The 18,598-nt window shown below is 36.4% G+C and overlaps 2 protein-coding genes across 3 annotated transcripts; both read right to left on the bottom strand.

The window, feature by feature from the left end:
* Nucleotides 1–6,042: 6,042 nt before the first annotated feature.
* On the bottom strand, nucleotides 6,043–9,330 carry LOC140835460 (receptor-like protein EIX2). Its single transcript, XM_073200952.1, has 2 exons — nucleotides 7,941–9,330; nucleotides 6,043–7,724 (listed from the first exon to the last, which is right to left on the bottom strand). The coding sequence occupies exons 1-2, from the start codon at nucleotides 9,163–9,165 to the stop codon at nucleotides 6,043–6,045; spliced, it is 2,907 nt and encodes a 968-aa protein (XP_073057053.1). The 5' UTR covers nucleotides 9,166–9,330.
* Nucleotides 9,331–14,832: 5,502 nt separating this feature from the next.
* On the bottom strand, nucleotides 14,833–17,222 carry LOC140834135 (uncharacterized). 2 transcript variants are annotated; one of them, XM_073198802.1, is made up of 2 exons: nucleotides 16,996–17,222; nucleotides 14,833–15,563 (listed from the first exon to the last, which is right to left on the bottom strand). In XM_073198802.1, exon 2 carries the CDS (start codon nucleotides 15,559–15,561, stop codon nucleotides 14,968–14,970), a length of 594 nt encoding a protein of 197 aa, XP_073054903.1. In that variant the 5' UTR covers nucleotides 15,562–15,563; nucleotides 16,996–17,222; the 3' UTR covers nucleotides 14,833–14,967. The 2 variants fall into 2 exon arrangements, with proteins under 2 accessions (XP_073054903.1, XP_073054904.1); XM_073198803.1 differs by having other exon boundaries at nucleotides 16,973–17,153.
* Between the last annotated feature and the right edge of the window lie 1,376 nt (nucleotides 17,223–18,598).

The following is an 18,598-nucleotide window of genomic DNA, read 5'->3' as shown; positions in this document are numbered from 1 at the left end:
ACACTCTCGCCCTCGCCCTTCGCCCATCCCATCGCCTCGCCTCGCTTTTCCCCTTCGCCCACGCCAACCACTCGTTCCGCATCCGCAAGTTCTCGCTCGTGCCGCCTCGCCACCACAGTCAGCCCTCACTTTCACCCCTCCATCGACTCGCTTGCGCCACCTCGCCATCATGCTGGCCCCTCGAGCACTCGCCTAGCACGCCACGCTCGCCCCTCGAGCTCGGCTCAGCCCACCACCTATTCGTTCTCTTGATCTTATCCATCGTGTATTTTTCAACGATTTTTTCGGGTAAGTTTTTTCCTCTGTTTGCTTAGTTGTCCTTAAAAGCATGTCTTTCTTTGATTCCGAGTTTAATTCTTCGAGTGATTCCGAGAGGTCTAGCGAGTCTGACGAGAGTAGGACTTCCTTAGAAAATCCTAAATTTACACTCGATTCCCCTGAGGAGGAGGTCGTCACCCATAGTCGTCCTTGTAAGGAAATTCATCATGTGAACCAATAGATGAATATCTCCAATTCCGATAACCTATGGTCTGGCCACCTATCGTCCCATATCCCTCCAACTAGTGAGTCAAAACTTAGGGCTTCGTGGCACATCCCCGTTTCCACAAAATCATCATTCTCGCCCTCGAGGACCGACCCTATCTAGCCCCCAAGGGTTGTTACACTTTTTTCCAACACCACTTATATGCGGGTCTCTGTTTTCATATGTGCGATTTCCTCCAGGAGTTGAGTAGTTATTATCAGGTGCATCTAGGTCTACTCACTCCCAATGCTTTCCGCTTGATATGCAGCTTCATCGTGTTATTTCGGGCCCTAGACATTTCTTTAGATTTCACCACTTTTTCTTACTTCCTGGTCTTGGCTAGATCGAAAGAGGGACCCTTCTACGTAACATCTCGATCTAGCCACAAGCTTTTCGATGGGGATCCTAGTCATGTGAAGGACTGAAAAAAATAATTCTTTTTTATCCAGCCTCCTAAAGAGTTGACATGTTCCACGGAGTGGTACCCTATTTTCACTAAGCCTAAGCTTTCCAAGGGTTACAAGAAAGATAAGACCTATTTGCGCATAATGAGTGTACTAGGAGATCAATACTTTAGTATTCTTGAACTCTTATTTGAAAATCTCTTGTGCTATGCCGGGCTAAGTCCAACGAAAATAAAGCTGAAGGGGGATGCTGGTAGATATTCTCATCTTTTCACAATTTTCCGTATCATTTTTTCTTATTTTGCTCATTGATAACATTCTCATATGTTTTATCGCTTTCCTTCGCAGGTACTAGATTCATTAACGCCCTATTTCTCCATGAGATTGCGAAGAAGGCTGAAGGTTTATCATCAGCACCCAAGAAGCCCATTACCCTCGCAGTCACGAGAGACACAAAAGGAAGTTGGTCTACTATTGCGAAGAAGCCTACCGGCTCACCCACTTCTGCGAAGAAGAAGGCATGCCCATCCTCCTCCACCCAGAAGCGAACCTCCTCCCCACCTACCCAGGCCGAGTCCCTTCCTTATTCTGGCAAGAAGAAGATGTCCACTGATCCCAGCCAATCAGTCTTACAGAAGGGCAAGCGCAAGATTTCCAAGATTTCAGCCACATCAACTTTCTCGCAAGAAGTGTCTGGATCAGATGACGGACATCATACTGGGCTGGGGATACATCCTTTTTGCACACTGGAATCGGTTATTGTTGGACGAGGTCCTACTCACATAGCTCATAAGTTATTATATCAGCTCCTTTCTCATGCGGATGCAGCATTCATGAGTTCACTGTGGTGGTCTGATCTTGCCCGCCAGACATGCAACAGTCTCACTGAGGTATATTTCTCCCACTTGGCTCTATCTTGATGTTCAATATACGCTTGATTTTCTTCTCGTTTTTTTTCAAAGCATCATATACTTAGGGGAGTTGGTCGAGCGTGCTGATGTTATCAGGCCGAACGTCTGCTACGACTTACGCGAGGGCAAAGCTCTTCGTGATCAGCTCCAGACGACTATTGACGAGGCGAAAGCGACACACGCTAAGGAGCTTTCAGAGTTGCTGGCCCTATACGACGAGCTCCTAAAGAAGAACGAGAAAAAAAAAGAGAAAGAGGGGCAACTCCCCGAGTGATAGAAGACCATGCGAAGGAAATCTAGAAGTTGAACTGTTGAAGGAGGAGGCCAAGACGTCCCTAGCTGAAGTAGTACAATCACGCTGAGAGCTTAAGGACACAAAAGCGCAACATGCGAAGGAAGCCTCCTCATTCAAGGAATAATTTCTCAAGTCTGATGAATTCACCGAGATCTGTGGCCCGAGAGCTTTTCGTTACTTGGAGGTGGGATTTAGGGTGCAGTCTACCTCTTCAAGGCTCACGGTTATCCTCCGGAAGGCGCTTCCACCGACTTCATCAGCCTAGAGGACTTCGGAGCGAGTCTCCCCCCCGATCTTTAGACCATTCTTTTTTACTTATGCTAGTTTCTCATTGACATAGACGATGTAAGCCTTCGGACCGTATTCTGTCATTTACTGCTTTAATTTACTTTCTGTACTATTATGCGACTATGGATTTTATGACGTTTATTTGATTATCTCATTTTGCCCACTTTTGGTACGTAGACTCGCTTTTATGCTATATCAAGTATCTTGTGTTTGAATATTGCCGAATACACCGCTTCTTCTGGATTTATCCCCAATGTTTTGGAACCATCGGGGTAAATAAAACCAGTTATAGTATGAACTTACCGAAGCTCTCTCCTTCTCGTCAGTTCTTCTCTTATGGGATACTTAACCTAATAAATAAAATCCAACTTCTGTTCCATCTTCTACTCACTGAAAATTTAGGGTTCGGTTCCAGTAGGCGACACTAGTCCAAATACAGATCTCAAATGTACAATAGGCTTGAAATCACGAAGAAGACTGTTAGAAGGGGTCCGAGAGGGTGTCCCGACGTAGTCCTTCCGATACTCAAGTCAGATACTGAGAATATAATGAGAGAGCAGCTAAGGATACTGCTGAAAGTCAATATAGTGAATGAATGAATTGAACAGTCAAATCTGGCCCGTGATGAGTCTTCTACCTTGATTGTGGATGAGCCAGGGGTCCAAAATCTGATTTGAGCCTGATCTTAATGAGCCCATCCATAGGATATCAAAAGGGATGAAAGCATTGTACCATTATATTTGTTTTTACAAAGTATGATTCAAGAAACTAAAGTATTAGAACTTTATAATCTCTACATCTTCTCTTCTCATTTTTACTCTCCAAAATTGCTAATCTTATATGAGAATTGATAGGCTCGTAATAGTTAATATTTTATTTTCATATTTCCCGTTATTTTAACCTCTGATATGTTTAATTGACACATTTTTGTGTAATTTTATTGTAGGTGGAGCTTTTATGGTCTTGGAGCAAATTTAAGCTAAAAAGGTGATGTTTCTCACATTTGAAGTTTCCAAGATAGAGTTTGAAAGAGAATGACCAAACCAGAAGATGTCTAAGAACAAGGCGTGGCCACGCCTTGTGATGATATTTCAGCTGCCAAAAATTACAAGGAGGAAAATCTAGATAAAATATTATCTATTATATTATATTTTAAAAATTAGGTTAATTAGAGATTAGTGGGCTTTTAGCAAAGAATTTGGACCCAATTTTTCCTTCTTTGACTTACACATCTCACGTGGGAGGCGGCTGAACTTTTGCACAAGAAAAGAATTCAATTCTCCAACCATTTTATTTTCATCCTCACGTACAGTAGAGGAGAGACGGCGCAATAAAGATTTTTCTCTCACAATCTCCCAACCCTCTCAAAAAGAAAAGTGAAGACCAAGAAGAAAACTCAAGGATTTTCTCTCAACTTCTCTCCACAACTTTAGGCTAAGTTTTATTTTTGATTCAAGGGATATTTTTTACTATTTCGATTTATCACTGTGAGACTTTTGTGCATTAATTTAATATTCGTGTTTTGTTCAAGTATTTGTTGATTTATGATTTATTTAGATGAAAGTTGTATGTTGATTAGTCTGACAATTTAATTCGATATATAATTTTTTACTGCTATCCATGAATTCAGTGATCCGTAATTGTCATGAACAATTGGTACATGAGTAGCGATAGATTCGGTGTGTTGTGCTATCATAGCATATTTAATCTAAATAAATCAACAAAACTCAATCTATCAATTGCAGCTATCTCGGTTGTTAGATTTAGGATTAACTGTTTTCACAAAAGGAAAATGCTATCTTTAATTAATATGGAACGCTATCGTGCCCAAGTTAATTATTGATAAGTTTTGACTGGATGCTGGGTTTGGTCAATTAAATTAGGAAAACGCAAGAATTTTAGCGGTTATCCCTATAATTCTAAGGTTAATTACTTATAACTACATGAATAAATAATATATTAGTCGATGAACAGTGATGCAATCGAATCGTAAAAAATCCCTTAAATCGAGCTTGGTAATATTAGTTTACATTTCATTAGTTATTCATCTTGATTAGTTATTTCTTCTTGCATGTTAAATTTATTTTAGTATTTTATTAAATTCTTATCAAACAAATCCCTCCTTTATTTGCATTTTACTCGAAAGGAATAAATCTACCGTTCCTTGTGGATTCGATCCTACTCATCATTACACTCGTTTTTATTTAAAAGAGTAAGAATTAATTTGGTGGTCAACGACAACACACCAGGAATTCATAGTGGAGACATTATCTATTTATTTTTTTATCACGCGGAAACCAAAGTTAATACCCTTCGATATTTGTTAGGTAAACCTCATAGTTAACACAGTAGCCTACAATTCACCTACTCTATCAACTTGAAAACTCATCTAAGCTGGATACTCTCTTTATCATTTAATGAGATATGGACATTTTATATTAGGGAAAATAATTTTTTGGTACACTAACTTGTTTTATTTTGGGTAGTCACTAATTATTCAATTTCTTTGGCACATTAACTTCGTTTTATTTATGCTTTTAGTTCTATTTTACCAAAATACTTATGTGGCATTGTAAAATGTTTAATGTGATGTCAAAAATACTAACATGACACCCAAAATTGTTATCGTAACACCGAAAAATATTGACGTATCTGACACTAACGTCAACAATTTGACCGAAATATTTGAAAATATAAAGATAGTGTGCCAAGACTAAATTTTGACAACTTAACGGATTACAACCAATATTAATAAAGTTAGTAGACCACTTGGTTCAAACGATACAATTATTGAATGATTAATAAATGAGTGATAAAAAAATTATACATAAGGAAATCTATATGATAATAAAATAATATTACGTTTGATATGATTTTTGTATATGAAATAGATTAAAGATCACTCCATTTTATGCCTAAAATATTTCTCGCAATATACTACAATTACAAAACCCTTGGGTAAGGCAATGACATTTTTGGAATAAAATGAGTATATCTAAGATATGAATTGTTAGTCCTAGGGGAGAGCTGTGTTTAGTTTACCGAATTTAATACCATTGAGTCATTGTTTTACTTGATACAATAAGTTCAGTAAAAAATGAATCAAACCATGGTTTAACCCTAAAACCTCACTTTACCCAATACCGATAAGTCTTAATGGTAAATGTAATATACGTTCATTTCTTTACTTTTATTGGCTATTATCTCGTACGCATATTCTTGATGATAAAATTTTGAAATGTAACCATGTTCAAACTAAGTTTTTGAAAAATAACACTAATAGCAGAGTACGGTTTCACAAATCTTTATCTGTGAGACATGTCAACCTTACCAATATTCACAATAAAAAGTAATACACTTAACATAAAAAGTAATATTTTTTATGAATGACCTAAATAAGATATATGTCTAACAAAATACGACCCGTGAGACCGTTTCATACAACTTTTTACCCTAATTGAAATACAAATTTAGCATGAAAGAGTTACTTATTTTTTTCAAAAAAAATTGACCAACGTTATTTTGCTAATTTAATCAGTATAAATTATAATTTACTTTAACATAGAGTTCAACCTTTTTTACCAAGTGATTTTATTTTAAAAAAATAAATTAAAATTCTCTTTAAAATGGGAAAAGAATTTGATCATCATCATCTTGAAACATAAAACTATTTCCAATTTTATTTAAAAAAGAACACGACACACAATTTTTACATATATTTCTTGACCCGCTTTCGACCCTGGCACAACTACACCACCAAGCAGAAAGATCAAGAAATACCAAGTTTGATGAAAATTTTTCATCCAAAAACTTGAAGTATGCATTTCTCCAAGTCTTCTTATAGAGAAATGTTGTACAGAAGCCCCCGAAGCCCGTCGCAAAACCTAAAGCCATGGATACATAAAACCAGTCGACGTCGCGTTCTGGACCTGCATGATGTTCTTCAGTTCGTGGACTCGGGGTTTTACCAACGATGGCACAAGTATTTTTCAGTGGAGGGCCACAGAGCTCATTCCCTGTAAAAGAGAATTCTGTCAAGCTCTGGAGTTGAGCTCCGAGGGGAATTCGCCCTGTCAAGTTATTGAAAGACAGATTCAAATAACTCAGAAACGTCAGGCTAGAAAAGCTGATTGGCATTTCACCAGAAATGTGATTTCTTGAGAGGTCAAGAGATTCCAGCACTCTCATGTTACCAATATTTTCTGGGATCGTTCCACTTAAGGTGTTTCTTGACAGATTTAATGATCTCAATCCAGCAAGGTTGGTGATTTCTGTAGGAATCTCTCCAGAGAGTTTGTTATTTGAAAAATCGATGCTGCTGAATTGTGAAAGAATGGTGTCATATTCAAGTTCTTGCCCTTTTGTTGTCACCGATGCGCTCTCCATAAAAATGCCCAAGAAAAACGAGTAGTAGGTAATATCACCGCTGAAATTCATCAGCTTGGTTTCTGAACTCATGGCTGCCATGTTATTGAGACATTTCGGTATAGAACCAGAAAACTTGTTGTTAGCCATGTCAAGAATATGAAGATAGTTCAGCTTACAGATTTCTGGAGGAATTTCACCGGTGAATGAATTTGAGTGCATGATCAGAATCCTCAACCTGGAAAGAACTGTTCCAATCCAACCTGGAAATTTTCCAGAAAAATCGTTTCCTGAAAGATCGATCTTTATCAGCATTGAGCAATTCTGCAGAGCAGAAGGGATCGGCCCTGATAAAAAGTTATTGAATAAGTTTAATGACAATAATTTCGCAAGCATCCCCAAAGATCTTGGAATGGTTCCAGACATATTGTTGTTCCCGAGATTTATGACTTGTAACGATGGCCAATTCATCCAGCAGTCAGGGATTTCTTCAGAAAGTTGATTTCCCCCAAGATGAAGAATAGACAAAGAATATGTATATTCAGTACTTACATTGCATAAAACATGAGAAATTCTCCCTGAAAACGAGTTGTTTGACAGATCTAGTTCTTTCACACGACCTGTGATCATCGGTAATGGACCGCTAAATTTGTTGGAACTCAAGTAAATCCAACGTGGACTCATTACATCTGGAAGCTGACCATGCAATTCATTGTGAGAGAGATTTAGATAATCTATGGTAGATAAGTTCCAGAACCATGTGGGAATCTCCCCGGATATTCCAGTATTCGATAAGTCCAGCCCGCCAATGTTTCTTTGAGTTTGAAGCCATACTGGGATTTGCGAACCCAGAGTCCATGAATTCAGAAAGATGGTATTTAGCTGGAATGGTGGAACCCAATCTTGATTCACTTCCAATATCAATTGATTTCCAGAAGCTGAAATGATTATGATATTTGTTAGATTGGAAAAGTGATTTTCAGTAACAATTCCTTCCAGCATGTTATTCTCCATTACAAGCACTTGTAAACTGAAAAGCCGGCCGAAACTCAGAGGAAAATCTCCGGTCAATTTGTTGTTGTCTAATCGCAAGGTTGTTAAAGATGACAGGTTTCCTAAATTGGCAGGAATCAAGCCGGTAAACGAATTATTACCTAGATCAAGTGACTGAAGATTCTTGAATTCTCCAAGTTGTTCAGCTAATAAACCAGAAAGCCGATTCGCTCTCACCGTTAGCACCTCCAGGGAAGCTAGAAAGCATTCAGACATGCTTTCTCCAAAAACTTCGGAGATGTTTCCTTCGAAAATGTTGAAAGATAGATCAAGATTTTGCAAGTTGCACAACTTTCCAACTTCCATTGGAATTCTCCCTGATAGCATATTCGCATTTAAATGGAGACTTTTCAATGAACGCAGATTTTCAATTTCATTCGAAATGGCTCCAGAAAGAAAGTTGTTATTCAAAGATAGAAACTCGAGATTGCTACAACTGAAAATCCAATCTGGTATGTTGGAATTAAACTTGTTTTGGGAGAGATCAAGGAAACGGAGTTTACTCAAACCATGAGTAGCATTTGGAATTGGTCCTTCAAACATGTTCTGTTGTAGTTGGAGGGATTTTAATCCAGACAGAGAAAAAATCCAATCAGGCGCCAAAGATTTAAAATTGTTATCAGAAAGATCTAGCAACACAAGAGACGAAAAGTTTGCGCGATCAATTGGAGAAAAATGATCGAGATTACAACCAGAAAGGTGTAACTCGATCAAAGAAGGTAGCTTGTTTACTATATCTAACCAATCATGTATTTTGCTCATGTTCACATATGTCAAGTCCAGGTACTCCAAATGAGTGAGATTTGACAACCATTGAAGATCATCAACGTCTAACATCAGGCTTAAGCCTAAATGACGCAAGTTCGAAAGATTCCTCAGGGATGGAATGGTTCCTTGAAATCCACAAGAAGATATATCAAGATACTCAAGACTTACCAGTGACCCCAAAAAATCTGGAATGTCAGTCCCATCAAAATTATTTTGACTTATATCAAGAAATCTAAGAAATTTCAGGTTACGCAATGATGGATCAATCTTGCCTCCCAATCTTGAGTTCCTATCAGGACTCTGAAGTTTCAGTTCAAGAACATGGCCTTTCGAACTGTCGCAGACGATTTCTTTCCATTTGCAGCAGTCATGTTCTGTATCCCAGGAGGACAGCATGTTTGAGGGATCAGCTAAAGATTTCTTGAACCTCAGAAGAGATTGTTTCTCCTTTTCAATGCATAATTCTGTCATATTTCTTTGACAGTAGCTCAATTTGAGGGCTGATAAGAACAATACGGCAATAAAAAAAATTTCAACAGCTTTCTTTGAGTGTCTCATGATGTCTGAATTCTTGAAATGATTACTCAATTTCTGAAACTAGGATACATATAGTCCAATGTTTTGTATCAACAGTTTTCTTTGATATATGGAGTTTACTGATACAAAGTACACTCACTGTAGGAGTCCATTTATTGGCATGATTCTTGTCTCATTTATTCCAAAAGATCCTGAGAAAATTTAGGAGAGATTGAACCCCGAAGGCGACTCCGTCAATATAAAAAGATCTCTTCTTTAGACTTTGACTTCCACACACAGCCTAAATTTTATTTTGTTTTTTGGTGTCACGTATTTCCAAATTCTGGCCGGCCTTACACGCATACCAAAAAATATATATGTATATATAAACACACAAATATATATCTATAGTTTTTATATATTGTCTACATCCGTATCCATCGATTAGGTATCCCTCATTTATTGGATATGATGAAATTTTTTCAGATTATACATATAATAGATGATTGACACCTCATTGTTGGTGGGTACCGAGATGAATACGGTAGGTCAACAACATATAAAAACTATATATACAGAGACGGATTTATGCATGGGCTGTACTGGGCTGTAGCCCAGCCCACTTTTTTTTTAGCGACGGTTTTTGAAAACCGTCGCTAATATTTGCGACGGTTTAGTAAAACCGTCGCCGATCTGGATCGGCGACGGTTTTAATTCAAACAGTCGCTATTAGCGATTGTTTTTTGAAAAATCGTTTCTAATAGCGACGGTTGTTTCAAAAACCGTCGTACATCAATGTCTTAGTCCAATCAAGTCCCGTCCATTTACAAGGATGAAACCAAATTCATCCCATATCCTCTGATCCGCCCCACCTCAATTCTACAAAATTTCTATCCCTAGTCCCAAGCCCTTTAGCGACAAAATAGAATTGCGGACTCCCGAAGAAATCGAAATGCTCATCGGCAAGGCAACAATCCAGGTAAGAATCGGCTATACATTTTTTATTTTGTTTTTTATAGCTTCTCTGTGCGTGATTTGTGGTTTCTTGATTGTTTGTTGTTGAGTTGTTGATTGACTATTACTTGTTTATTTGTTTAATAATTATTTTATTCTTGTTTAGGATTATAACTTGAACTTTTTCAAAATGGAACATTAATCTTGTTTTGACATTACCTGTGTTTACTGTCACTACTGAGCGGGCTTTTTCAGCAATGAAGCATGTGAAGACGGCACTTCGCAATTAAATGGAGGATGACTTTCTTGCCGATTGTTTGACACTCTATATTGAACGAGATTTACCTAAACATATTGATGTAAATTCTATTATTGATGAATTTTATGTTTTAAAATCTCGTAGAGCACAACTTCGTTGAACGATATAATGTAAATTTTTTTTAATAATATATAACTTATCATATTGAGTTCAAGTCCCCCCCAACTTCTATTCCTAGATCCGTCCCTGTATATATACATATAGATGTGTATGTATATATACTCTTGTCTTTGATCAACGTACCTACTCCGGTGGACTTCTTCATACAACTATTTTATGTAGAATTTGAAGTGACAACGAAAATATTCTAAACAATTTGATAATGAATGTTTAAAAAAATTAAACCCATTAATCTTCTTTTGTAGTGGGTAATCTTCTCCGGTTATAAATAAAATGGCAAACTTTCTTCATAGTTTCGTTACTATATCAAATTTTAATTAGTTATATTTCATAAAAATACTTGAATAAAAAATTAAATACTATATCATCTTCAGGGAATTATATCTAATGCAATCCCTGTAATTAACACTAGTAGTAATAAATTAGTAAGCCACAGAAAAATAATCAGAAAGATAGCAGTCATGATAGCTAATCTAAAATCGAGAAATGATTATAATAATCAATTATCTTTTCTAGGTAGATTAATTGCTAATATTTAATAAATACTCTTGCTTTCCCTGTGCTTGAAACAATAGAATTTAAAAATTTATTAATTAGTGGTTATCTTAAAATCAATAAGAATCATGTAGGATAATTTTTTTAAAACAATAATATATATATATATATATATATATATATATATATATATATATATATATATATATATATAAAGTGTGAGTTTTTATTGTTTGTTTACTAAATTACCCTCATGCTTAATATTTGTCTTATGATATATCTTATGTTTGTCTTTTGATATCACTATAATTATTTTGCAAGTTATCTATTAACTTTGACTTTTTTTATTGGGGATTTAATTTCAGAATTACATATCGAAGTTCAATCTTAGCATCGCCACTTTCTTTGGCAGCATCCACTAATTCGAAACTTAATTTGAAAGTTATATTTCGACCCGAACGTATTCAGGATGCCTCTAATAACCAACGAATGACAAATATTTTCCTTGCATGGATCCTATTTCAATGGAAACTTGACAAGTCTATTCACTTACACGGGTTTAATTCCAGAGTTATAGCTCGAGGTTCAATCTTGGCATCACCACTCCCTTTGGTTCGAAAGTCATATTTTAACTGTGCATGCTTTATTATATAGCTACTACTGTGTTGGACGTATTCAATATTCATGAGTTTCTTTCATATTTAATACATAACAATGGATTATGATGCTATGTTTTCATCAATAAACATACTAACAATGTACCTATATCAATAAAAAAAGGAAGCATTTGAAATACATAATATTACTCATGTATTACTTCAAGAACATGCCAACTTACACTTTCCTAGCAAAAACACAGTGTGAGGTGATGTTTTTGTGCTCCTAAATTCTTTATGCAGAAAATTATGTTCTCATATCACTTCTAACTTCAATTCAAGCTAAATATGGTTGGTTGTGGATAATTTGAGGGAAAGAAGTGAAACCCCTTGTTTCTTCCTTGGTTCTACCGTGAGTTTGATTGAAGAAATGATAAGGATGCTTAAACAAATCTATCCCTGGATTTAAAACATAAAAATCGTGTTTGGAACACACACTTTCGCACAGGGGCGCTAGGGCGGTTAAGTTTGGCCGCCCCAGCACGAGCCCTACTGTAAAAACACCTAAAAGTTGGAAAAGTGGCGCTAGGGCGATCGAACATGACCGCCCCGGTGCGGGCGCCTCTGTTCCTGCGCGCAGACTTATCAAAGATCGCTCCAGAAACGTCTCTTCCATTCATAATTTGAAAAAAGTGGTAAACATGAAATTGTTGCTATATGTCTTGGCTTGAATCTACAATTGGTTTCATGTCATTTGGAGGTAGGAGTAAAACGTTATGCTCAATATACCAAAATATGTCGTTGTAGGAATAACGATGCACACGACACACTTCGGGGCGCTTTTGGCTTGTCTTCCACAATGATTTGGACAACCCAAAACATGAAAATTGTAACATTATATCTTAGCTTTCTAATAGTTTTGGCCTCACCCAATATGGATCAATATCCAAAACATTATGCTAAAACACGTAAGAACTATCATATTTTCATCTCATTTCCTACCAACTTCCATTACATTACTTTTACCTTCACATCTTACTATCACTATTGAGACACATATTCATTCTCAATACACCATGGACAATCTAGAAATCATATTCAATCTCAATAACAATATCTCAATAACATAATGAGCTAAAAAACTACATAATAAATGACGTAAACACATTATTATCATTTGTACGAGTAATCGGGAATTACAAACTAACACTTTTTTTGATTGGGGGGGGGGGGGGGTGTTTAATTTCAGAGTTACATATCGAATTTCAATCTTAGCATCGCCACTACCTTTGACAGCCTTGGAGCAACCGAGAGTTTTCATCATTCTTTCCAAACCAGTCTTGAGGATGTGATTCGTCATCGGACTCCACCTGCTCTCGTCGGGGATTCTTGTTTGGAGGTGATTTCCTGGCCATGGCCTCCTGAACAGCCGCCGCGATCCACTGGGCTAGCTCTTCGGGGGCAATATTGATTCTTTCTTGAGGGTTGTTAGAAGGTGGATTACCTCGGGGGATCGTTGAGTCAGTTGCCTCCCTTTCAGAGTGATTCCTTTGTGATGACTTTCGAGTGGAAACCATATTTACGTCTATAGATCAGTTTCTTACAGACTGCGCCAATGATTCTATTTGAGATAATTGGGTCAACTGGAGGGGAAATTTCCCAAGCAGAGATTTGTTCTTTTCCTGTAAGTGCTTATGATCGGGCAAGATAAACCCGAGTTGCATAGGCTGTATACATGAGAAAAGAAACATTAGTGGGCTCCGAAAAAATCTCCGACGTGGCTATTTTGATGCTTAAGTCAATCAAGTATATATCCAGAGGAATGAAAATGCGTTTAAATAAATATGTAAAGAGTGCTAGTGAGAATGAAAAGAGTGAACTCTTTGATTTTACCTCTACCGAGGCTATTTATAGGGTACCAGAGTCGGCGACCACTCCTAGATGATGACGTCTTGGCTTCAGCGTGATCTGAGAACATGGAGGGCAACATTCCCCTCGCTTATCGGTAGACATGGTTCAAAATCAATTAACTCAGTCTTCCTATGCTATCCAGATGAGTACTCTTCCCGTGTTACCTGGTTGAGGTTATGGGTCCAGACTGTTCAAGTTGGTAGTTGTCTAACAAGTTTAACGGGTTAATGAATGCTCATGATGGTTTAAAAACAATGTACTTTTTCTTTATCCGGGCTGGCTTCCACTAAGTCTCTTTTGGCTTCTCGGGACCAAGTCTAGGTTTTCGGTATTTACCCCCCTGCTTGAGTCTAAGAATGACTTGTGCCCTTTCCGGGATATCAATACTAATACAAATTTTATTAATTTGGCATGCTAGGCACATTTCCCGATTCATCATATGCAACCTCCAGAGCCATGCTCGCAGAACATACGGATAGCAAATTGTTCTGGATTGCATACTGTTTCGAGTTCTTAAATTGAAAATTACTTTTTAGCATTATTTATTTTCACAAGGCACAATATATGTCTCTTACTTCATTTGGGTTTTCGTTTCATCCTGCTCTGTTCATAATTATGAAGAGCGATGTTATATGTATAACATTATTTATATAACAATTTTTAGATCACAAAAAAATTCAATACAAAAATTCAGTTTATCAAAATATCATAATACACTGAATACAAAATTTCCCGATATAATATCAAATTTTACTATATAATTGATGTAAATATCATTATATGATATATTGATTGCACCTTTAGTATTGTCCAATTATTAATTGTCGGAGAGACATAATTAGAGAAAATAATTTTCAGTGTCTCATGCTATAATTTTTGGCAGATTCAAATTATTAAAAAAGAATCCGATCTTTCGAACTCTACTAAAGAGAATAAAATTAATGGGTTTGGAAAATGATATAACTGGGGATCAACAGGGCACGATATTGAAAATTTAAGTATATTATACATAAAACGCATGTGCTAACAGCTAATTTATATAAATTGTGCAAAAAAAATTGTGATTATACAAAATGGATTATTTTACATTTGAAAGAAATAACTATCTTTCTTCATTCTATTATTAATTTTAACTATTTCATGATTTTATTACCCGTAAAATTGTAAAAAATAATGAGTGTATGTCGGGTAAACAAAAAAAACAGGTAGCATTTTTACTGTTCGAACCCGGGAAAAAAATTTACGCCACGGAAATTGTAAAAATTGTAAACAAGAATTCAAATTTGTACTCCTTGTATGCTAGACAGCTAGAGATATTAGAAATTCGATTTTATAACTCAAGCTTCGGTCTCGAAATCTCAAAATCCACGAACCAAAATCAGTGTTCAGTACTGGTTGCCAATAAAATCATCATTCAAGGGCATAAACAAAAGCATTACTTGTTTTCCATCAGCTTCTCTGCTTCCGGTTGCTCAAGACATCATCAGGAACCACTTTGAGAAGCTTGCGCTGCTTGGACTTGGCAATCTTTTTCAGTGTCTTAGGATTTGTGATCTTTTGAAGCCTAGTCCCTGATCTCAAAATATTTTCCTGCTTCTTCTTCTCATTCTCCTCGCGCCTCTTCCGCTTCTCCTGTTTGTTCTGTCGTATCGCCTCCTTCAGCTCATTCATCCTCTCTCTGTAAGCTTTCTTTATCTCCTTTTCCTTCATTCTCTGCTCCACAGTGGTACCTTTCCTGCTCACGTGAACCCGCGACGCCCGATGAGTCCGAACTTCCTTCCACTTCCTTCCCGACACCTTCCCCGCAATCACTCCGTCGTAGGTAGGTCTCCCTAGAGAAGATGGCATGTTGGGGTCAGAGGAGGAAGGAACAGCAAGCTTTTTCGATGGTTGGGGGTTTCCGTCGTCTAAGTCCATGTCCGCCTCTTCCGGTGATGGATGCAGAAACTGTAACTTTTCTGCTTCATGTTGGGATCTCTTGCGCTTTAAGGTTTTACCGCCAAATCCCTCGTCCAGGCAACGAAAATCAATAGTGCACGCCATTACTGTTGGATTCAACCACACTCAAATTAAAATATAGCATACATATATAAAAGATTTAAAGTCTCATGGTTCAAATTATGTTTAAAATCAGATCAATGAAACATTACTCTAAAGCAATAGAAAACAAATTAGTTTCATTAACAGAATCAATAACAAGAAATAAGAGTATTCTTGAAAAATTATTATACAATTCGCACTTAAAAAGTGTGATGCCAACTATTTCAAAGTTATGATCTAAATAACTTAATCATATGGAATGCAATTTTAAAACTTACTAACTTTCTAGGATTGTAAAAGAAATAAAAATCTTAACTTCAAGTAAACTGACATAATTTAAAATATGGAAATATCAAATTAACACGGCTTTCGAAATACAGAACTGAATTTTGTTTAGAACTTGATTAATATTAATTAAAAGCCAATAACAAAATTTAGATTCAAAACATAACAATTAAAAATGAAAGTTTAACAAAACTTTTAAAAACCATTTTTCAACACCCGACCAAAACAAAGGTAGAAATCCTCGACGATAAGTCAAGGTACAAAATGTGAATGGTAAGGGCTTGGTTCAAAGGCAGCGGCAAATAATTCCTTCGAATTCCTTAGTTATTCTTGCCACACAATCCGATATGTCAGATTTGAGAACTTGATTCAAATGCAGCAGCAAGAAACATTGATTGGAGCCATAGAGTGGTAAGCGCTTTTCTAAATTCAATGGCGAAAGATATAATTTTTTGTGAGAAGGCGAAGATTCTAGGGATGGGCACATAGTGCTCAAAACTGAATGAACCCAATTCATTTTCCTACTAAACCAAACCAACCATGTTTTTTTTTGGTTAAATCAATCAAACAGAACCTATTTAAAATTGATAATTTCAGTCAGTAACCAACTCAACCCATTTTTCAGGAAAAAAATTTAAGAAATAGATAATCTGGAACTAAATTTATTGGTTTTGCTAGAGCTTAATATTACTTATTCAAGCACACACTGCAGCTTTCTACATATCTTCATTTCAGAAGAAAATATGCTAGAACCGTGAATAATGGACTTTAAATAATATACCAACACAGTTACATACACCGACTATATGTATCATCAGAGTTCATGACATAAAATTACAAAACAAGGAAAATCAATCAATTTCTTCCCATTCAAGACCACATAAAATCAATCTCAGGCGTAAAAATTGGTAACTACAATAAAAAAATCAATAGAATGTAAAAAAAAACCAATTAACACATCAAGCACACACCAAATTCCTTGATTAAAAATTTATGGTAGCTGACACTAGGATTTGGGAAGAGGAATCCCGAAGGAGGATGGGTACATGAGATAAAAGAGAAAACATTAACATAGAGGACACATTTTGAAGAGTTATGTTAGAGTAAAGTAATTGGAAAGCAGCCCAACCTTCCGTAAGTGTTGATTCTTACCCTTCGTATTTCAAGGCGCCTACAGACGGAGAAAAGAAGAGGATTCCGACGATGCTACGGCAGAGGCTATCGAGGCCAGATCGCGGAGCTGCTGCGGTAAAGTCAATCGATGTGAGATTGGGTGAAGCTAGGGCAACTGGGCGAATGCCAGAGGTTTAAGCGATTTGCATGTATGGGCCAGCCACAGAAGCCCAATTTTGTAAAAAGAAAAAAATGTAACAGAAGCCCAAACCAACACCTAATAGAATTCAATATATATATATATATATATAAATCGATTTTTTATAGGGAGCATTTTAATCCGTTTAAATACTTTTTAAAAATAAAAACGAATTTATGAATTAAATTAATTGAATTTATAAATTAAATTAATTCAGTTAAACCAAAATTTGATTTGGTTGCTGTACATGAAAACGAAGTTTGTGAGACATAATTCAACAAAACTCTCCTAGCCAAAAAAATGAAATTGGTCAATTTTTAATGCATCATAGGTGCCTTCCTACAAAAAGCTGTAAATAAATATTAATTTAAAACAAAAAAAATTAGGATTAGGTTTCTTGTTAGACGGTCTCACATATTTACATTTGTGAGGGATCGAATCAGTCCATATTTGGAGTCAATAATAATATTTTTGGCATAAAAAGTATTACATTTCTATGGGTCAGATCAGGTAGATGATATGTCTCACAAAATTGATCTGTGAGACGATGTCATTGGAGTTTTTGAGAAACATTAGATCGTATTGATGAAAATGCCTCCATGTGAACAAATTTTTTTCCTATTCGATCTGTATTTTGTTCTCAACAAATAATGTTGTTTTTTCTCCCAAATCCATGTCATTAATTCAACAATTCCAACATCACATTTGGTCAGAAATTGGAGTAGGTCTCTTGTGAGACGGTCACATAACTCTTTATCTGTGAGACAGATCAACCCTCCCGATAGCATAAAAAAATATTTTTTCATGGATGACTCAAATAAGAGATTCTTATCACAAAATACGACTCGTGAGACCATCTCACATAAGTTTTTGCCCAGAAATTGTATCTTGCAATTATTTATTCTTACTTTTAAAATCAATTTGGATTGAAATATGATAAAGTTCTCTATGACTTTAACGATAGATAACCATTGCGTGATTTGTGATGGCTTCACCGGACAAATCTTTGAGATAATCTCTTTGGTCAAGCCCATCGCCAGCCCATCTCATTTGGCTACAACAAAGGTTCTTAATCTCAAACTTTCAACTAACATCTACTTCAGGTCCTTGCACGAGCATCTCATCCCTAAGACTTGCTTGTTCTGTATGGAGCGTCCTGTTGTTCCTCGAATGCCAGCCGCAGAGAGTAATGCCATCAACTAGGGCGCTATTGACCACTAACAGCTCGTCTGCCGGCCGCTCGGGCTCCGCGATTCAAGTTCTGGCTATTTCGGCCAAGTGGCGAGAATTGAAGCTTTCTTATAATTTTGCTTGAGTGAGTACGTGACATTAACAATTGCATTTATTAACTGTTGGATAAATATTTTATGAAATATTGTTTACTTAAGTGAAAATGGTCAGTTCAAACATAAAAAATATGATGGTGAATGATTTTACTTTATT

The sequence above is a fragment of the Primulina eburnea genome, chromosome 6 (genome assembly GCF_022965805.1).
Source record: "Primulina eburnea isolate SZY01 chromosome 6, ASM2296580v1, whole genome shotgun sequence".
Classification (NCBI taxonomy): domain Eukaryota; kingdom Viridiplantae; phylum Streptophyta; class Magnoliopsida; order Lamiales; family Gesneriaceae; genus Primulina; species Primulina eburnea.
This window is presented reverse-complemented; position numbering and strand designations above follow the sequence as displayed.